The sequence below is a fragment of the Stegostoma tigrinum genome, chromosome 7 (genome assembly GCF_030684315.1).
Source record: "Stegostoma tigrinum isolate sSteTig4 chromosome 7, sSteTig4.hap1, whole genome shotgun sequence".
Lineage (NCBI taxonomy): Eukaryota > Metazoa > Chordata > Chondrichthyes > Orectolobiformes > Stegostomatidae > Stegostoma > Stegostoma tigrinum.
In genome coordinates, this window is record NC_081360.1 from 35,973,455 (window position 1) to 35,996,352 (window position 22,898).

Consider the following 22,898-nt stretch of genomic DNA (forward strand, 5'->3'; position numbering starts at 1 on the left):
TTAGAATTTGCCGACGTGTAACTGTGAAAGTAATGAGAAATAGATGCATTATTTATTTTAACTTGGAACCTCCAGTAGATTTCATATTTATCTCAAACACGAAGGCGTAAGTGGGGATCTATTCTTTCAAAGGGATAGGTGGAAGATCAGCTGAAAGGCACCGCAGACTCGAGGGGCCGAATGACCTTCTGATCCTGTATAAGTTATTTCAATGAAATTACCTTGGCAATCTATGTTGGTAAGGGAGGTAGCCGCACCCATGCTTTATCATTATTAAATCATTACCCAACCTTGTTAGATCATGTTTATTTTGTGACTGACAAGTATTGTACATGACCATGTTCGGAAAGCCGGTTTAAAGTTCACAGCGGGTTACAGGATTGATTGGAAAATAGATATACAATATATTAACATAATTATTGATACAGATGATGTGAGTTTAGTAACAACACCTGGCTCTGTAAGACTGAAGCATTGAACATACGCTAGAAGGACAAAGCGGTCTCCCACTGGACTCTGGAGATGCAGTTGTATCAGCCCTTGGCAGTACACGACGTTTTAGTATTGTCCGATGCGAACATATTCACAATCATGATGACACTGAGATAATTGATAGCACATCTCAGATTATTATCATCTGTTAGTCTTGATGCATGCTATCTATCCAACGCTACAAAACATTACTAAATCAGATGAATCTGATAGATAATAGTCCTTCAAATGTTTTTTGATTTGTATTTGGAATGATGCTTCGCCATATCCGTCTTCGGAACTCTGACAGCAAAAAAAAAGTCAATTTCCGCAATGTTTCCCACCAGTTTCCCGTTTTGATTTGAGGCGCAATAATCTTAAACCTGACTTTCAGAAGAAAGCGGAGTGCTTCCGAGCTGGTCCGGCTTCCTTTGACGTTCCACGCCAGCCTCAGAATCCAAAACCAACCCCCTTCCCATTTCAGTAAGCTCTGGGGAACAAGCAGAGAGAAAGAGACAGGATTAGGCGCAGCCAGAAATATCACTGCCACTTCAGCCTTATTAAACCGACGCTGCAGTCAACCAGACTCCTCCGCACCACCACCCCATCCCCTCCCTTCTAACGTGGACTTTCGGTTAGCGAATTCAGGAAAGAAAGCTGGAATCGCGTTCCGGCTGACTAGCTTGACAAGTTTTCCCTCTGGCTTTGTCCAAGTTATCATGTGTTCACAGGGGGACTGGAATCTCAATCAAGAACGTGGAGGTGAGTGTGTATCATGGGGCATTTTCCCCACACAGGAAAAATAAAAGGCTGTTTGTTTTTCAAACAAGAAAATTGCAACAACAACAAAAAAAAGATCACTTCATGCTCATCCTGGCTTTTTTCTCTCTGTGCACTTCGCTTAGGCAATGGGTCACACTGGATATTTATCCATGAGACATGCAGATGGTGAAACACAAATGAACGTTATTTTTCACGTCCGTAAAGATTCTGAAATCCAGTTGTACGCTGAACCTATTCAATTGTGCAGCTAGCTGGGAACCCTTCGCGCATCCTCATTAAATAGGAATAATTTACATTCGCGTAAATACTTCAAGCCCATGGGGCTCCTGAAGAAAGTGGGAGGTTTTCATGTATGAATTTGTAAGCACATAGCCCGATAGCAAGATATTGGGAGAAGGTCAATCCTGTAAATGCCTCATTTAAAACTGAGACAGTTGTTTATTGTTTCTTATATATAAAAAAGAACAGCTGTTCTATATAAACAACATGTTACAGTTTTTGGAGATAATAGTCATACAGCATGGGAACAGACCCTTCAGTCCAAATAGTACACACCAACCATGTTCCCAAACTAAACTAGATCCCCCTGCCTACACTTGGCCCATATCCCTCCAAACTTTTCCTATTCATGAACTTAGACAAATTTCTTTTAAAACTTTGTAAATGTACCTGCATCGACCACTTTCTCTGGCAGTTCATTCCACACACAAATTCCTCTCTGTAAAAAGTTGCCGCTCATGTCCTTTTTGAATCTTTCTCCTCTCACCTCAAAAATATGCTCCCATGTTTTGAACTCCTCCACCCTATGAAAAAGACCCTTGCTATTCATGTAATCTATGGCCCTCATGATTTTAAACACCTCAATAAAGTCACACTTCAACCTCCTATGCTCCAGTGAAAAAAACTCTTTCCACACTATGCTTCTATTTCAAAACCTCCATTCCCAGCAAAATCCTGGTAAATCTTTTCTGAAACCTCCTGTTTAATATTCTTCCTTTAACAGGGCAACCAGAATTGCACACTACTCCAGAAGGAGCCTCACCAACATCCCATACAATCCCAACTTCTATACTCAAACATCTCAGCAATGACAGCAAGCATGCTAAATGCCATGTGGTGCAAATTTCAAAAGATTATATACCTGAACCTACAGTCTCTGTTCGACAACACTATCCAGGGCCCTACCATTAATTGTACAAGTCCTGGCCTTATTTGATTTGCCAAAATGCCATGGCTCACATTTTTCCAAATTAACTTCCATCTGCCACTCATCAGCTCATTGACCCAATTGATTAAGATCAATTCGCAATCTTAGGTAACCTTCTTCACTATCACTATGCCATCAATTTTGGTGTCATCTGCAAACCATGCCTCCAATACTCTCATCTAAATCATTTACATCAGTTAACCTAGTACCAATCCCTATGAAACACCACTGGTCTCAGGCCTCCAGGCTGAAAAGCAAGCCTCCACCACCACCCTCTGACTCCGACCATTCAGCCAATTTTGTATCCAATTGGCAAGCTCACTCTGAATCCCATGGTGATGTAATTTTACTAATTAGTCTACCATTTGGAACCTTATCAAAGACTTTTCTAAAGTCAATGTAGACAATGTCTACCCCTCTGCCCTCAATCTTTTTGGTTACTTCACTAAAAAGTTCAAGCAAGTTTGAGACACAATCTTCCTCACACAAAACCATGCTGACTAACTCTAACCAATCTTGCTTCTCCAAATACATGTAAAACCTTTCTTTCAAAATCACCTCACAGGTTTAGAGGTCCTAGACCTCCTTACAGCCTTTCTTAAATAAAAGGTATAACATTAACTAACCTCCAGTATTTCACCTGTGTTAATATCTGATACAAATATTTGTGCTAGGGGCTCTGAAATGTCCTCCCTAACTTCCCACAATGTCCGGAGATACACTAAGAATCATTGAATCCGTACAGTGTGGAAGCAAACTATTTGGCTCATCGAATCCACACCAACCCTCCAAACAGCATCTAACATAGACCCACCCACTGCACCCTATCCCTGTGACCCTGCACTTACCATGGTCAATCCACATAGCCTGCACATTTTTGGTCTATGGGAGGAAACTGGAACACCTGGAGGAAACCCAGAAACTCATGCAGACATGGGGAGGATATGCAAACTCCACACAGACAGTCACCAAGGGTGGAATCAAATCTGGGCCTTTTGTGCCGTGAGGAAGCAGTGCTAACCACTGAGCCACCATTATGCCATACTTGATCAGGTCCTGGAGATTTATCTGAAACCTCCAGCACTTCCTCTTCTGTAATGTGAACGGTTTTCAAAACATCAGTATTTAGTGTGTTGTCTAGCCTCTATTTCTTTCTCAACATTAAAAACTAACAATAAGTGTTACAGCCAAATCGGGAGGATGAATACATTCCTCTCTTTTCACTCCTGAGGCTGGTATAAGAGCTTAAATGATATGAATTGCTCATGTCTCCTTTAAAATAGTGAACCCTTTCAACTCCATATTTAAAGCTATGTGGAAATATACAAACCATGTGTAAGTCTACGAAAAACCAAACCAGAGAGTTCTTGAGTTAGCAAGTGAATAGTTTGTTTTGTTACCATTAAAAAAATCACTTAGTTAAAAGTAAAAATATTACTTAAAAAGATAAATTTCATAATAAACATGCACTTGAGTGCAAGCAAACAGAACAAAAAGGTACCTGGTGGGAGAGGTGGAATTTCAAAAAGGAAGTTAAAGACAATAAAAAAGAATTATGTTTTTTGATGTTGGTCTTGAAGTTCCAGTGGGATTGTAGTCAAGGGTCTCTTTCAAATTACAATCAGTCCTTTTCCAGCATGGGTGCTGTGGTACTTGAATATTTCTTTCATTTTTAATTTCTCTATCTCTGATGTACCCCACCTCATCCAAGCTTGAAAAAAAATGTGCTGAGAATGAGCTGCTGTACTATTATTCCATCCTGCAGGCTTTTTTGAAGGTACTGCATTTCTGTAACAAACAGCTGTTCATGTTAGTTCTTCAAAGTACAGTTTCAATTATGTGACAATGGACAACTGGTACATAATGTACAGGCAATCCATGTCAATGAAGAAGTTCTAACCTCCCACTACCAAAGCTATCGGGATGCAACTGAAATAGATAGAACATAGAACATAGGGCCTGTACTGTTCTTCGGCCCACGATGTTGTGCCGAACTTTTACCCAAAATCTAAGGTCTATCTAACCTCCACCCCTACTTTGTACTATCATCTATATGCCTATCTAATAGCTGCTTAAATGCTGCTATTGAGGCTGACTCCACTACCCTCTCTGGCAATGCATTCCATGCCCCCAACACTCTCTGAGTAAAGAACCTACCTCTGACGTCTCCCCTATAATCTACCTCCATTTAAAACTATGCCCCCTCATAATAGCTACCTCCACCCTAGGAAAAAGTCTCTGGCTGTCCACTCTATCTATACGTCTGATCATTCTGTACATCTCTACCAAGTCACCTCTCATCCTTCATCGTTCTAAAGAGAAAAGTCCTAGCTCTCTCACTCTTTCCTTGTAAGACCTTCCAACCGTTCCAGGCAACATCCTGGTAAATCTCCTCTGCACCTTTTCCAACACTTGCACATCTTTCCTGTAATGAGGTAACCAGAACTGGACACAATACTCCAGATGTGGCCAGACCAGGGTTTTGTATAGCTGGAGCATAACTTCACGGCTCTTGAACTCAATTCCTCTATTAATGAAAGCTAACGCACCAAATGCCTTTTTACCAACTCAATCCACCTCAGTGGCAGCTTTCAGGGAATTGTGGACATGAACCCCAAAATCTCTCTGTTCCTCCACACTGCCAAGAATCTTTCTGTTAACTATGTATTCTGCTTTCAAGTTTGTCCTTCCAAAATGAATCAACTCATACTTTTCAGGGTTAAACTCCATCTGCCACTTCTCAGCCCAACTGTGCAGATAGAGAGTTCCTTAGAGCCCTCTTTGCATAATTAGTTTGTTGCATGTCCTTTGTTTCTGGTCAATCCTGCAAATGAGAGGTCTGTTATTATTGTCAGTTTCAACTATCTTATTGCAAATTAATTCCTTGGCAATATTGTTTATGCATTCATTTTTGTAATTCCTGGTCAAATTTTGCTATTTTGAAGTCAGGTGACTTCTTCAGAACACCTTGAATCATTGAAGGTTGTTTTCTTTCAAACAGAGGTCCCAGATATGAATCAATGGGATTAAATCTTAATAGTCCATACCATTAACTTCATGACAAGAACCAACGTAGTATAGTTATTATAGTTGAGTAACAGTCATTATGTCATCAAAATAGTACAATCGTTGTATATAGTCAACATGGTATGACTGTTAAGCATAACCAACATGATACAGTTGCCATATATCCTGACATCTTTCACCATGCCCAATTAATTGGACATTTTTCTTTACTCTTCAAGTCATACTATTTTTGCGGCACATTGCTGGGAATGCAAGTCACTGTTGAGGTCAACCGAGTAGCTAGAATCACCTGAACTTTGGGTCTAATTGTTTATCTCATTCCACATTAAGCCATGTAAGCTGCTGCCATCTACAATTCCCCCCAACCCACGATTCTTTTCCCACATTTCCATTAGCTCTGCAACCTGCCCGATTACTTTCTACCTTACAGTGAATTCTGACCCCTGATGCCAGCCAGTGATGCCTCCTTCCAGATCCCCACAGATTCTCTTCATTTGATGTGCACTGATGATCTTTCTGATTACTATGGCCCGGTTATATGTATTATATATGTACATCGCCTTTAAGGATTCAATGTGCTCCTTGTATTGCAACTCTACCCAGCAGTAACTCTACTTCTCAGTGCTGAAGAAAAGTAATACTCGAAATGCTGACTTTTCATTTTCTCCAGATGTTGTCTGGCTTGCTGGGTTTTTCCAGCCTCCTGTTGGTGAACTGCAACATCTGCTTCATATGTGGTTCACTGTTTTAAGTAAACTAACTCACAGACTTAATCAATCCCTGTTGAGGCAACTGATTATTAGCCCCTGACTTATCTCCTTTTCCCACAGCCCCCATTAATGACTTCAGCAATTGACGTAACATTTTCTTCATCGATTCTCTTCTGTGATCTGCTCAGGGTAATCAGTGAGTTTCTGCAATTCACTGATTTATTGATGATGAGGCCCAATGCCCAATTTTGCAAGCGCCTCAGGCTCATCTATTCAGCTACAGGGATAGCTTTCCTTTGGGGCTCAGTCAAACTTCTAAGCACTGATGATTGAAAGTTTACAATTAACCAGCACTTTGGTTTCTTTAAATTGGTTACTGAACACTAGGACTAAACAGTATGGAAAGAAATTTTATAATATGCCACATTAGAAACTTATAACTATGAATATGGAGCATGGAGTTGAGGAGTATGGCTCTATGAATGGAGACATTTTTAGAAGGCTGTCACAAAATTTGCCACAATTTGTCATATATCCTACAATTCCAATATTATTTGCTCTCATCTGTAAATTTGTAAACTTAACTGGAAAAGCTGGAGACACGGAGCCAATGTAAAATCGCATTACTATATATTCTACCAACTTACTTTCCAAAAGGTGGCTAGCATGTGAGTTCTGCCAGTATTTCACTCTCCAAATTTGTCCTGTTCAGTCTTTAACTCGTTGAAGAAATATGTATCCCCTTTTCTTCACCTAATTATGAAATTTGGCATTTGTTGTTTTCTCCAACACTGTCCAGCACCAATTCCTACTGAATCATTCAGAATAATTTCTCTGAATCAACCTCACCACACTTTAAACCTGTTATGAAGTTCTCAGTTCTCTTTCATTCCTAAATATCCATAGGCTCTGTTTCACCTGAGCTTGCTGAACAAACTTTGAACCAATATCACCACTTTCTTTTCTCATGCTTGCAAAAGAATAGTCACTGTCTAAGTTGTATCATCAGCATTTCTTTTGTTCTGTGTTGACTCACCAGCTATCAAGCAGTCCTGTTGGTCCCACCTGCATAAATTCAAGTTAGCTGCTTTCAGCAAGTCTTCCCAGTATATTTCACAAACCACAGATAAAAAGGGCACTTCGAATATCAAAATGCTCATCGACTAAGTATTTTAATTCATTCCAGGGAAGGTATGTGGGACATCAAGTATTGGACAAAATGAAAAAGCATAAATAATATGATTAAACCAATGATGGTGAGTTTTTTTCAAATGTTTCAAATACAACATCCACATGACAATTGCTATGCACATACAACATAAATTGAACTTGTACGAATATTCGTACAAACACATAGGGGTTGGTTGTAGTTATCTTTCCAAAAACATACATTGCATTTTCTTCTTTCTCAATCTCAGTACTACTGTACAAAGTTAGGAGTGTTCTGAAGTCATGAAGAAAAACAGCACAGAAGAGGGCATTTGGCCAACTGAGTTCATGCCAGCTCTCCTTAGACTAATTCTGTCAGTCCCACATATCTACTCTATTCCTATAGCCCAGAAAGTTTATTCACTGAAGTGCTCTCCAATTTCCTTTAAAATAGTTGACCAAATTTGTGTCCGTAACTCTGTTAAGCAGAAAGTTTCAGGTAACTTCAGCTCCTTATGTAAACAATTTCTTCCTCATACCTCCCCTGTGCAAATATCATCTCACTTCATTTTTCTGTATTTTTGATTGTGGACTAAATTGGGAAAAGGATTGTTTTGAAACCCAAGGAGTGTGGATGGGATTACTACACTTTTAAAAAGCAGATTACTGATACTTGTTGTAAGTACTGTATACAATGCTGTATTTTTAGAATCCAGACAGTGTGGAAACAGGTCCTTTGGCCCAACAAGTCCACACGGAACCTCAGTGCATCCCACCCAGACCCATCCCCCTATAACCCACCTAAGCTACACATCGCTGAACACCATGGCCAATCCACCTAACCAACACATCTTTGGACTGTGGGAGGAAACCGGAGCACCCGGAGGAAACCCACGCAGACACAGGGAGAATGTGTAAACTCCACACAGACAGAGACTCGAGGCTAGAATCGAACCTGGGTCCCTGGTGCTGAGGCAGCAATGCTAACCATTGTGCCACCATGCCGCTTAATCAAGCAGTGGGAGGAAATTACTTCAGACAACTGAAACTAGAGAATGTGTAGAAAAAAATTAGATTCAAACAGCAACGATTAGCTGATTGACAATTTGTCATCACTGCATTGACCAATGACAAAGGCCTTTTGTCTACAACAATGATTTGATTGATTCCAGGTAGCTGATCAGCTTTTCGGTGTGAATGAGATGGCCAGAAACCTCCAGGCCTCCAGAAAGGAGGCTGCCAACTTTGTCCCTGGAATGAAAGAAGCTCCTAGAGCCTGAAGATAGTCAGTTTATTTTCCGTTTTCAGTTGCTGCTTTTAGCCATTAATTCAGAGACTTTATAAGTTGTGAGCCCATTGCTCTGTGCCTCCTGGAAGAACTGAAAGTACCTGGAAAGAGAGACAGGTCACTAAATAGCAAGCTCTGACAAACTGAAAAGATCATTTTAGTGAACCCTGAGAGCAGCAATTAACTGTTTCACAGTTCCTCACACCACCAAATTATTATTTTGTTCTGTGTTGGTCTGTACGTAGGGGAAGTTTTAAAAAGAGGGTTAGAGTTTTCACTAGTAGAGTTATACATTGACAATCCATATTTGTTTCCCTGAAGTTAGAATCAATTGTTTGTAATAATAATTCCTGTTAAGTGCAGAAACCTGGTCCATGCTTTTTGTCAACCTTGGCCAAGAAAAGTAAATTTGGGGATTTTGTGTACTTTTATGAAATTATTTACTTTTGTGATGTTGCTGCAATAGCAGGGCTAGAATACCAGTATGTTTCCCCAATGAGGTGTAATCCTGGTGTTTTTTGCCCATGATCTTATGTCTTTGTCCCCTGATCGTTGTACATCAGGTAATGCTAACAACCTCTCTTTTGTCTTTCTTATGTAAATCTGCTATAATCTTGTGCACCTCTAAATCACGCGTGACTTCTCATACTTCATGGAAAATAACCCTATTTTCTCCAGCCAAATACAGCAGCTAATATCAAACCTTTCAGGTAAATCTCCTTTGCACCCTCTCAAGGACATGTGTATTCTTTCAAAATCACAGGAAGTCGAATCAGTAGCAGCACTAGAGTTGTGTTTTTAACCAGAGCTTTGTTAAAAAAAAAGCTATTAGAAAGATCTTCTTTTAGCTGAAAATTGTAAATTAAAACCATTTTTAAGTCTCAATTTCATGTCAACATTGGATGTTTTTAAACAGGGTTCCCTTTCTCCTGGAGATAATAGGAACTGCAGATGCTGGAGAATCTGAGAATACAAGGTGTAGAGCTGGATGATCACAGCAGGCCAAGCAGCAACAGAGGAGCAGGAAAACTCATGTTTTGGGCCTATATCCTTCTTCAGAAATAGGGGAGGGGAAGGGGGTTCTGAAATAAATAAGGAGAGGGGGGAGGCGGATAGAAGATGGATAGAGGAGAACATAGGTGGAGAGGAGACAGACAGATCAAAGAGGCGGGGATGGAGCCAGTGAAGGTGAGTGTAGGTATGGAGTTAGCGAGGGGATAGGTCAGCCCAGGGAGGACAGACAGGTCAAGGGTGCGGGAAGAGGCTAGGAGGTAGGAGATGGGGATAGTTGGGAGGAAAGAGGTTAGGGAGGCAGGGACAAGCTGTGCTGGTTTTGGGATGCAGTGGTGGGGGGTTAGATTTTGAAGCTGGTGAAGTGCACATTGATACCATTGGGCTGCAGGGTTCCCAAGTGGAATATGAGGTGCTGTTCCTGCAACCTTCAGGTGGCATCGTTGTGGCACTGCAGAAGGCCGAGGCTGGAAATGTCGTCTGAGGAATGGGAAGGGAGTTGAAATGGTTTGCGACTGGGAGGTGCAGTTGTTTAGTGCGAACCGAGCATAGGCGTTCTGCAAAGCGGTCCCCAATCCTCCGCCTGGTTTCCCCGATGTAGAGGAGGCCACAATGGGGACAGCAGATGCAGTATACCACATTAGCAGATGTGGAAAATCTTCTTGGGGCCCAGGATGGGCGTGAGGGATAGAGGTGTAGGGGCAGATGTAGCACTTCCTGCAGTTGCAGGGAAAAGTGCCGGGTGTGGTGGAACTGGGGGGGGAGTGTGGAGTGGAAAGGGAGTCCCGGAGAGAGTGGTCCCTCCGGAAAGCAGATAAGGATGGGAAGGGAAAAATGTCTTTGGTGGTGGGGTCGGATTGCAGATGGCGGGTGTGTCAGGGGATGATGCATTGGATCCGGAGGTTGGTGGGGTGGTACGTGAGGACGAGGCAGATTGTGTTTTGCTTGTTATTGCGGGGAGGGGGTATGAGGGATGAGTTGCGGGAAATGTGGGAGACACGGTTGAGGGGGTTCTCAACCCCTGCCAGTGGCGGGGGGGGGGGGGGGGGGGGGGGGGGGGGGGGGGCGCAGTTGCGGTCCTTGAAACAGGAGTACATCTGAGATGTTCGGGAGTGGAATGCCTCATCCTGGGAGCAGATATGGTGGCGGTAAAGGAATTGGGAATAGGGGATGGCATTTTTGCAGGAAGGTGGGTGGGAGGAGGTATATTCTAGGTTGCTGTGGGAGTCGGTGGGCTTGAAATGGATATCAGTCTCCAGGTGGTTGCCAGAGATGGAAACAGAGAGGTATCAGAGATGGTCCAGGTGAACTTAAGGTTGGGGTGGAAGGTGTTGGTGAAGTGGACGAACTGAACCCTTTCTACTAGGCTACTTTAGTGACGTTGATTGCAAAGAACAATGCTTAAAGTACAGAACGACAGTATTTTGGCCAAGCTTTGCTGGACTGATTGAGAGAATTCCAAACAAGACACAGGATCTCACCATCAGATATGCTATCCTAGCAAACATGCTAAAGGAAGTGGAACTATTTTACAATTGATCTGTAATTGGTTGTCAACAGAGTCAGAAGGTGGTGATACAAGGAATGGGATTTTACCAATTAGCTCAGATGTTGCTTGTTTGTGTTCTTCTTCATGTAATGCCTCCATTAATAATCTGAAAATAGGAGTCTAGTACAGTGGCTACATTTTCAGGCAAGAAAAGAATACAAGAAATTTGAGCACAGAAAGGTCATTCAGAATTTTGTGTCTGCCTTGTCATTCAATAAAATCATGGTTGATCTTCTACCTCAGCTACATCTTACTGCACAAATGCCCGAATCCCTCGATTCCCTCAATATTCAAAATCTGTTGGCATCTGACTTGAATATATCCAGTCACTGAGCATTCACAGCTCTCGGTAGTAGAAAATTGCTAATGTTCATAAACCTCTGAATGAAGAGATTCTCACTGCAATTCTAAAATGGCCATTACTTGATACTGAGCCTATGACCTCTCGTTTAAGAATCCCCACTGAGGGGGAAACATTCTCCTGGTATTTACATAGTGCCAATCTCATTAAGAACATTATATGTTCCAATGAAATCAACTTTTATTCTTATAATTTTAGGAAATAAGAGTGAAATTTACTCGATCATCATGGGATAATTTCCCCATCCATTTTCTGTGTCAAATGACCCTGAATTCCTTCTAAAACATGTACATTGTTTCTTAGGAAAATAGACCAAAACTGTTCCCATTATTCCAGGTGGGGTCTCATGAAGGCCTTATGCAGTTATGATCAGAGTGCTTTAATCTTACACTCAAATTCTTTTATTGCAACAGCTGGCATACTATTTGTTTTCCTAATTGTTTGCAGTACCTGAATGTTAATTTTTCTGTGATTTGTATACAATGACATTCAGATCCTTCCGAATACTAATGTTTCTCAGTTGTGCACCATTTTAAAATATTCTGATTTTCTATTTTTTCCTATCAAAATGAATAATTCACATTATATTCCATGTGCAACATGTTTGCCCACTCTTAACCCATTAAAATCCTCAGGGCTATTTTTCTTTCTAACTATGTGATAAAGTTGGATGCAAAACGCTCTCTCCTCTCAGTTACATAACTAACATAAATTCTAAACTGTAAATAGCTGATGCTCAAGCATTAATCTTTATGGTACCCTACAAGTTACAGCCTGCCAACCTGAAAATTATCTGTTGATTCTTACTGTCTGTTCTATGTCCATTAATTAATCTTTAGCCCATACTAACAAACCTACTTACATCAGCTCTATGTTTGTGTAAATTGTACAAAACTAGTAGAAATGGTGGCTTGGAAAGCTGTACAGTATAAGCTACAGAGAATTTTAAACTATTCTTTAGAATTGTAAAATGCTTCACATATTGCAGACGAAAAGAAAACCAGTAAAGAACTATTAAGTGGTTAAAAGAAGAATATGAAAAATAAAACAAGTCTGGGATTCTGGAAATAAATTGATGCTATTATAAGAATGCTCTGTGGCAGCACGTAAAGCAAAACAGATTTTAGGAATTCATTTTAAAAATTCAATGTTGAGACAAGATGGAAAGATTGCCCTGTCACTTTGTAAATCACTGGTATGACCACATTTAGAACATTTTACATCATTCTCATTGCCTCATTATAAAAAGGATATTACAGCAATTAAATGATAAGAGAAGAAAGAAACAACAATGATTGAGGGGTTGAAAAGATTGGATATGTGGAACAATTCTGTAAACTGGACATGATTTCATTGGAAAAGAGGAGGTTGAGTAGTTGTCCGGTGGAAATTTTTAAGATTCTAAAGATTCCAGATGATCTTGACCACAAAATATTATTTTAAATTTGTATATGTGTGTGTTGAGGTGGTTAAGTTTAAAGCAAATCTATGGCATGCTTGGCCTTGATATTGACCCCTCAGGGATGGGTGAGAGTTAATTGAGAGAGGAATGTTGGTTAATGTGGCAGATTCAAAACTAAAAATTGGGAGATATACCACCAACTTACTGCACTTGCTCCTGTCACCAATGTTATGGCATTGGGTTGCATGCCATGCATATATGCCATTATAATGGGGCAAACCACTTTGTTCTAATGTATAAATTTGGTTCCCAGAGTGTGATAGATTAAGGCTTTCCAGCACTGGAGCTTTCTCTTGTCTCTTGTCTAACATTGTTGTAAACCAACTGAAACAACCTAACTGTTATAGTTGAATAACAATTTCATTATTTTTATATCATGTGATTATACGGACAAGAGAAAGCAAAACGTATTAGTCTTTCTTCACTTGGCTGTTCCTCCGTGTCAGACACACAGATCACAAAAAATCTTTAAGGTTTTTAAACCAGCAAGAAAAAACTGATCTTTTAGAACAATCATACAAGTTCAAAATAGGTTCATCTTGTACAGGGGGAGTACATGCAATAAAAACTACTCCCACTGGAATTGCTTTTTCCTTTAAGTTAAAACACCCACACCAACCCGCACAGCATGTCAATAATGAGGCCACACAATTTTAAATACCAGAGCAATGGTTGAGTCACGGATAAACTATACCAATTCTTCACATCAGAGGTAACATGTCCTACATTAGAAAGTTAAGTTGTTTGGCCTTAATTTAATCCTTAATACATACATCCACAATGATTTGGCTGTATTGGCCTTCTACATCAGAGTGCAAAATAATCAATAGCTTTTCATCATGACTCATCCTCCTTACATGTGGGTAAACTGGAATTGAATAAATAGTTGCTGGGGAAATGCAGGGTTATGTGGAAGAGCAGAGAGAAGAGACTAATTGGATAGCTCTGGCCTCCTTCTGTGCTGCATCATTCAATGCAGCATCCAAAATGTGAGTAGGCTACAGCAGTTTGGTCTATTGCCATTTCTCTCAATCCAAATTCTTTACCTCTTGGGGAAAAAAATGACAAATGTTTTGTTCTGTGCAACCTAAGACTGAGATAATAAACTAAAGAATTGCGGATACTGGAGATCTGAAACAACAAAAACAGAAATTGCAGGAAATTAGAAGAATTAAGAATCTTTACTGAAATCTGCAGGGCTGCATTTACTGGAAGCAACTGTAATCTCAGCCATTGGCTGGAGAGACAGCAAGAGCCCCATCTCAGGAATATATTAATTGTTTACTTAAGAACCTCAACTGGCAATGGGACAAGAAGACTGTCTATAAGCCTTGTCATCACAGACTTAATTGGAGTGGAGGTTGGGAGTCACCCGCCAACCTCCCACATAATTAAATATACTCCCTGCCACCGACTCACCACAAGGAATGGCATTATATTCCATTCAATGTCTAAATCAGGAAGTGTAAGTTAGACTATCTAAATTAGTGTTAAAATCCCACTCAGAAAGCCAAACAAAACATAGGAAAATGATGGAGTTAACAGAGGGAGAGTTAAAAGAGTCAGAAAGAATAAAAAATCTTTAACAATAACTAAAATACTCAAGAATGGGATTGCACATTTGTAAAAGTATTTTCTTTCAAAGGCAGAAAGACTGTTCATTAGTAACTAAAACCTGTTATGTTTGGAACTCCTCCTGTACTGGGCACTCTTGGCAAACGAAATAGATCATAACAATTCAAGAAAGTCCCTCACCACTATCTTCACAAGGCAATTGTGAATGAGCAACAAATACAGGTCTTGCCAACAATTTTCAAATTCCACGAATGCGTGAAAAAAATCCCCAAATTTCCTTAAAATTGTATGGTTGAAGGAAAAACATCTTAGGATCTTTATCAAATAAAAAAAAATTATATTCTTAGGACTTCCAGTAACCTCATGAGGTGTCTCACCTAAACTTGTACCTGATTGCCATCATCCAATAAACTACCCCTTGTTTAAACAAGAGGCACTTCTCATCAAGACTTGTTGATGGTTTTCTCCTACTGTCGTAAGCCAATACCCTTAGACTTAGTGAAGTGAAGGAGATGGTTGCAGCAGGCGACTGTTAAAACACTGCAAATTGCTGTCTTGCATCTTAATAACAGTGAACATTTGTTATTCCTAACGCTAAATCTGAGCTATTATATGTATGGACATGGGAACCAATAATGAGAAAAAGATGACACAAATAGTGTGGCAACACATATTGACTAGGAGTGGAGTGACATTGATGTGGTTTAGAAAGCTTTTTTTACATATAATTATATATTTATAAAAGTCCATTTAACTTACTTATTTATGTTTTTATCCACATACATTTCCATCAAAGGTTTTGAGTCGGAGTAGCTAAGGCTGGGAGACAACATTCTACAATTGTCTTGCTGTGTCAGTGCATTATACAGACACAGACATCTACATGATGTGTAGTTGAACATTAATTAGATGTGTAGATGAATGAGCTGATTGAAACATTGTGAAGCAGTTGCTGATCCATGCCTGTCAAACCTTGCACCACAGATCAAATCTATAATCCTATGAGATCCCCCCTTTTCAGTCCAAAGTCAGGGAAGGATTTACAAATGTTGGTGCTAAACTGAGTTTAGGATGATTAAGAAGTACTTTTTCCAACTTCTTTGATTAATTCAGGTTGATCTGCACAGCCAGTTTTGAAGCTTGAAGTCCATGTAGAAATCTGCTTTGACTGAAGCTCCCAGTATAGAGCTGACTGTTTTACACAGAATTCAAGTCTAATGAAATAGGAAGAACGATGCAATGATGTTTTTCAGTTATTACATGACAGGTGCTGCATGACCAGACATTGTGTGGTTAAATGTCATATGATTAAATCTTGCAGAATGCCTCCAATCAGAATTGACAACACTATTATCAACAAAATGAACAGCCGACCTTCTGCACAGTTTGAAGGCAACAACTTCAATTTGAACAGGCCAAAGCTTCCAACTGGGCAATCAAATTAAAAACAAAAAGATGTAAATAATGGAAATATGAACGCAAGAAACCCACAGAACAACCAGCATCTGTGGAAAGAACATATGGTGTGTGTTTGGGCTGTTCCCTTCTTCAGCATACCAGAAACGTTTCAGTGTGGAAATGCAGAAGGCTTCTCCAACAACTAGTAATGGCAAATAGCCATACAAACATAACAAATAGGTACAGTAGCAAACCAGTACATCCCTTGAGTCAGTGCTCCCATTCAATAAGATTGTGGAGGATCAGATTGTGCCTTAATTTTTCTGCCTGCCCAAATAAGCATTAATTTCCTTGAGAGTTGAACATTTGTCTAACTCAGTCTGAATATATTCAATGACCCAGCAGCCAATGCTAAATTAGTGACCTGACTTCTGAGCTAGGAGGTTTGGGCTCAATTCCAACCTGCTGCAGAGGTTGTGGAATCAAGGGTTATGGGGTTAAGGCAGGAACAGGATACTGATTGTGGATGATCAGCCATGATCATAATGAATGGTGGTGCTAGCTCGAAGGGCCGCATAGCCTACTCCAGCGTCTACTGTTGTCACAGCATATCCGAACAGATATCTGATTAAAAAATAAATAGTGTGGGGTGGGGAAGAAAATGATATAGACGAATGACTCCCCGAGATAAGAAATTCCTCCTTAAATATGTGTCTTAAATGTTTTTAAAATTGTGGTCCCTGGTTCTAGAATCCCTATAACTGAAAACATTGTCCTTGCCCCATGCGGGCACAGTTATTCAGTATCTTGTCTTGTACAAGAAGGTCACCTTACATTCCAAACTCCAACAAATCTGTTCCATCCTTTCTCTCAAGGCAATCTCCCTGCCCCAAAATCTACTTAGGTGAAAATTCTCTGAACTGCTTGCAAAGCAAATATGTTCCTCTTTAAGGCAAGTGACCAAAATTGCCCACATTACCTGGGTCTGATGCACCAGTGCCCAGGACAGTTCTAGCAAGAATACTTCGGCTCTAGAGGAGGTTACTGGACTTGAAATATGAACGGGGAGGTGACAGACTTGTGGTTATTGTCACTAGACTATTAATCAGAAACTCAGCTCATGTTCTAGGGATGCAGGTTTGAATCCCGTCATGGCAGACGGTGGAACTTGAATTCAATAAACAAAATAGGTCTGGAATTAGGAAAAAAAAATCTACAGATGACTGTGAAACAATTGACAAAAAAAACCCACCTGGCTTATTCAGAGAAGGAAACCAGCCATCGTCACCTTGTCTGGTCTACAGGTGACTCCACACCCACAGCAGTGTGGTTGATGCTCAACTGCCCTCCTCACTAACATCTGGGGGCTAGTGCCAAAATTGGGAGAGCTGTCTCACAGACTAGACAAGCAACAGCCTGACACAGTCATACCTCCAGAAGCATCCTTTACAAAAAAATGTCCCAGATAACACTATCACCATCCTCAGATATGTCCTGTCCCACAGATAGGTCAAGCCCAGCAGTGGTGGTGGAACAGTAGTATACAGATAGGAGGGAGTTGCCCTGGGAATCCTCAACATTGACTTTGGACCCCATGAAGTCTCACAGCTTCAGGCTAAGTATAGGCAAGGAAACTTCCTTGATTACCATGTACCATCCTTCCCCAGCTCATGAATCAGTGCTCGTTCATGTTGAACAACATCTGAAGGAAGAACTGATGGTGGCAAGAGCATAAAATGTACTAGTAATGGATTTCAAATGTCCACAACAAAGAGTGGCTTAGCAGCAGCACAACTGATCGAGCTGGCTGGCTCCTGTAGATTATAGCTGCCAAATTGGGCCTGCAGCACGTGGTGAGGGAACCAACAAAAGGGAAAAACATACTTAACGTCATCGTCACCAATTTGTCTGTTGCAGAGCTATCTGTCTATGACAGTCGATCATTAACAGTGACCACTGCACAGTTGTTTAGAGCTGAAGGCCTGCCTTTACATCAAGAATATCTCCATCCAGTGTGGCACTATCACTCTGTTAATTGGGATGTATTTCAAACAAATTTAGCAACTCATGACTGAGTACCATCTGGCAGTGTGGGCCATCAACAGCAGCAGAATTGTACACCAGAACAATCTGCAACCTCATGGATCAGCATATCCCCTCTTAACAATAACCATCAAGCTAAGGGATCACCCTGATTCAATAGAGAGTGTATAAGGGCATGCAAGGAGCAGCAGTTGGCATACTAAAGATGAACCTGGTGGAACTACCAAACAGGACCACTTGCATGCCAAACAGCATAAGCAGCAAGTGACAGACAGAGCTAAGTGATCTTACAAGCAACAGATCACGTCCAAGCTCTGCAGTCCTGCCACATCCAGTTGTGAATGGTAGTGGGCAACTAAACAACTCAGTGGAGGAAGATGCTCCACAAATATCCCCACCCTCAATAATGGAAGAGCCCAACACATCAATGCAAAAGATAAGGCTGAAGCTTTTTCAGCCATGTTCAGCCAGACATACCAAGTGGATGATTGATCCCGACCTCCTCCAGTGATCCCCAATAGCATAGAGATCAGACTACAGCCAATTTGATTCAAGCCACATGGTATCAAAAACAATTGGAGGCAGTGGATAATGCAAAGGCTACGGGCACTGATAACATTCTGGCAATAATACTGCAAGTTTGTGGTCCAGAACTTGCTGTTCTTCAAGCTAAGCTTTTCCAGTACAAGTACACCACTGGCACCTAACCAACAATTTGGAAAATTGTCCAGATATGTCCTGTATAAATAATTCAGGGAAAATCCAACCAAGCCAATTACTGCCTCATTAGTCAACTCTCAATCATTCATAAAGTGACGGAAGGTGTCATCAATCCTATCAAGCAGTACTCGCTCAGCAATAACCTGCTCAGTGACACCCAGTTTGGGTTCCTCAAGGGCCACTCAGCTCCAGACCTCATTACAGCCTTGATTCAAACATTGACAAAAGAGCTGAATTTCAGAGCAGAGGTGAGAGTGACAGCAATTGACATCAAGACTGCATTCAGCTGAATGTGGCATCGAGGAGCCCTAGTAAAACTAGAATCAATGGCAAACTCTTCTGCAGGTTAGTGTCATACCTGGCACAGGGAAAGATGGTTATGGTTGTTGGATGCCAGTTATTTCAGTTTCAGGACATCTCTGCAGAAATTACTGCAGTATAGTGTCCTCAGCCTAACCAGCTCTTTGAGCTGCTTCATTAGTGAACTTGCCTCTTTCACAAGGTCAGAAATGGAGATGTTTGCTGTTTGCACAATGTTTAGCACCATTCACAACTCTTCAGTTCTGCAGCAGTCCATGTTCAAATGCAACAAGATCTGGACAGTATCCAGGCTTCGACTGACACATGGCAAGTAACATTTGCTCCATGTAAATAGTAGGCAAAGACCATCTCCAATAAGAGACAATATAACTACCACCCCATGACATTTAAAGGTGCTATGATACCTGACCCCACCACTATCAACATCCTTGGGATTACCATTGACAAGAAACTGAACCAGATTCACCACATAAACAGTTGGTACAGGATCAGGTCAAAGCCTAGGAAATACTGTGAAGACCAACTCATCTCCTGACTCCTCAAAGTTGATCCACCACGTACAATGCACAAGTCAGGAGTGTGCGTGAATACTCCCTACTTTCCTGGATGGGTGTATCTCCAACAACATTCAAGAAGCTTGACACCATCCAGAACAAAGCAGCCCACTTGATTGGGACCACATCCACAAATATCCATTCTGTCTAAACCGATGCTCAGTAGCAGCAGTGTGTAAGATCTACACAATGTGTGCATGGTGATGGGGATAAGGTGGAGGGAAAGTGAGTCTGGGTGGGATGCTCTTTGGAGACTTGATGGTCCGAACAGCCTACTTCTGCACTGTAGGATTCTATGACTCTACGAAGACGCACTGCAGAAATTTTCCAAAATCTTTAAAGATGGCAACTTCCAAGCCTGTCTAACCACTTCCATCTAGAAGGACAAGGATAGCAGATACATCACCTGTGAGCTCCCCTCCAAGCCACTCATCACCTTGACTTGGAAATATAATCGCTATTTCTTCACTATTGCTGGGTCAAAATCCTGGAATGGACTTCTGCAGTTCAAGAAGGAAGCTCACCACCTACCCTCACAAGGGCAACTAGGCACATGCAATAAATGGTGACCGGCCAGCGACACTCAGATGTTGTGAACAAATTTTTTAAAATCTGTTTTCTCTCCACAGATGCCACCAGACCTGCTGAGTTATTCAGGCAACTTCGGTGTTTGTTCATAGCAAGTGTTCCCTAATACTATACTCCATTATCTATGCAATAAAGGCAAATATTCTGTTTGCCTTTGTAAGTGTTTGCTCTATCTACATGCTGAAATTTAATGAAAATGTACACACCGGGTCCCCCTGTACTGCAGAATTCTGTGGCTCCTCCCCATTCAAATGCATTTCTGCTTTATCTCTTATTCCAGACTGGAATAACCTCACTACATCCAACATTGTACACCACCTGCCTTTGAGTGTGCCCACTCACTCACACTCAACACGCCATTGATCCCTTCACCCATGTCATTAATCTAGCCATGAATCGTTGATTCCCCAACACTCATTCCTGTGACATTTCGCTAGTTTGCCAATCAAAATAATAAAATAATTACACCCATGAGTGATTGCCTTGCTTTTCAATGACCAATGGGTTGAAGTTCAACTGCATTCCCCCACACCCCCAAACCAACAACAATTTGCCCCTGCAATTTACCGACTGAAGTTTCGGGTTGCCAACTTTAGATTTTTTTTTATATTCCGGTATGTTGAATGATGTGAAAATACGGATTTCCGCTCACTCTGTGCGGGCAAAACTTGATTCCCACGCCCCCCCCCCAAAAAAAAATTGGGTCATTTTAATGATTAATAAAGCTGTAAAGGCGTTTAAAAATGAAATTTTGAATGATTTACCTGCTAGCTTGAACAAGCTGCCTCCTGACGACTAACCTTGAACTCCAAGAAACTCTTTTAAGATTTCCCTGCAATGAGGGGATTGTCCAACAAAACAGACGCAAAACCTCAGCCAGTCACCAGTGGAGCAGATTTGTCCAAAGACAAGGCGCATGCGGCTCCAGAGAGGCGCCGAGAAAACGAAAGTGTATGTGTGAGCGGGAAGAGAGGAGTTGCCGTGACTGGGAATAGCGACGGGGAGGCGTAATGTGGCTGTGGCAGCGGAGGCTCGGCAGCGTCCTGGGTGCCTGGCTCTGCGCGTCTGTCGCTCTGGTGAACGGAGCAGCGGCAGTGCCCCAAGGTATCGCAGCGCGGCTTAAACTTTCAGTCTAAAACTGGCGAATCCTGGCCGAGCTGCAGCACTCTCGCCAGGAGGAGCTGCAAACTTGGGCGGTAGGGGACGGTCCGCAGCCACCCTCGTTGCGGACTGGCGTATTCCCATGGTACACAGGTTTGAGAAGAGCAACGATTTGTCTCCTTCACCACCCTGTCCATATGCAACATTTATTTCATGGCCGTAGAAATTCATTTTGGCCATGACCGGATGTATTTTGTTATCTCAATATGACCGCGTCCCGGCTCTATCTTCAGATAATTGCTTAAAAAGCCAATTTGTAAACCAAAGAGATAACAAGGTGTAGAGCTGGATGAACACAGCAGGCCAAGCAGCATCGGAGGAGCGGGAAAGCTGACGTTTCGGGCCTAGACCCTTCTTCAGAAATCCGCCATGTACAAGGCAGAAGTCAGGAGCGTGCTCGAATACTCTCCATTTTCCTGGATGGGTGTATCTCCAACAACATTCAAGAAGCTTAATACCGTCCAGAACAAAGCAGCCCACTTGATTGGGACCATATCCACTGCCTCAACACCGATACTCAGTAGCAGCAGTGTATGTGAACTACGCAATGTACGCATGGTTACGGGGATAGGGTGGCCCATTCTGGCGGATTCCAATGACTTAAATACTATGCTTACTATCCACCCCATACCCCTTGCGTAACTTACAATCTAGATACTTTTCAGTGGCTTAGGAATGAAGTACACAGGAACGTTTCAATATATGTTAACTTGGGGATGTGGGACACTGAATGAAAATTAGAGTGAAAAGCCGAAAGTACCTTTCAGGAGTTTCAACACCATTTTCTTGCCAAAACCATGGGGCTGGCTATTCAGCAATTTGGAATGCATGATGCAGTACAATAGGCAAGTGTCAATAGCAAAGGTAAATTAGAGGCATCATTACTTAACAGAAAGATACAGGATATTTCTAGCATGTAGTTGAGGGTCAAAGAAATGGTTTCATTGAGTGGTGTAGAAGAGTATGTCAGGAACGGTACTAAGTATAACTGAAAAATGAAGTGCCACTCACGTGAAAATATAACTGGTTTCCACGCATGCCAGTGGAAGCAGAAAGCTACGTTGGAAATTCAACAGCCCTGATGAAAACAAAACTCACATCAAAGTTCAAAGCACTGCATCCCCCAGCAAGGGAGGCCCACAACTGCGAAATGATGTAAGTAGGCCTGCAAGGTATAAAATACAACACAAGAATGCAATAGAAATCGAAAGAACTGCGGGTGCTGTTCTGAAGAAGGGTCGCCAGATGGAAATATTAACTGACTTCTTCACAGATACAGCCAGACCTGCTGACCTTTTCCAGCAACTTTTGTTTTTGACAACAATGCAATAATAGTTAAGTGACAGTATTTAGAAATCTGTTGGAGCTTAGAATTTTTAAACTTTAATTATATATTTAATGCAGAGTAAATGATCTGACCTGCTTCAGATTTAATCAGGGAAAATATCTTCAGTCATATTATTATTTAATATTATAGGCATTTTATGTTATAAGAAATATTGTGTTGCAGCATTTCAACC

The 22,898-nt window shown here is 41.3% G+C and overlaps 1 protein-coding gene and 1 long non-coding RNA gene across 4 annotated transcripts in view; one reads left to right on the forward strand and one right to left on the reverse strand.

Moving 5' to 3' along the window:
- Positions 1-291: 291 nt before the first annotated feature.
- LOC125454460 (uncharacterized) lies at positions 292-21,439 on the reverse strand. Its single transcript, XR_007247998.1, has 2 exons — positions 20,982-21,439; positions 292-961 (listed from the first exon to the last, which is right to left on the reverse strand). It is a non-coding gene; the product is annotated as an uncharacterized LOC125454460 (long non-coding RNA).
- The window catches only part of nemp2 (nuclear envelope integral membrane protein 2), a 33,918-nt gene continuing 32,133 nt past the window's right edge, over positions 21,114-22,898 (forward strand). For 2 of the 3 annotated variants that reach the window (XM_059647161.1, XM_059647160.1), the window contains exon 1: positions 21,114-21,321. In XM_059647161.1, the coding sequence (XP_059503144.1) occupies positions 21,228-21,321 (94 nt within the window). In that variant the 5' untranslated portion in view covers positions 21,114-21,227. Of the gene's footprint in view, positions 22,534-22,898 lie in introns of all 3 variants that reach the window. The other variant, XM_059647163.1, reaches the window with a different exon arrangement.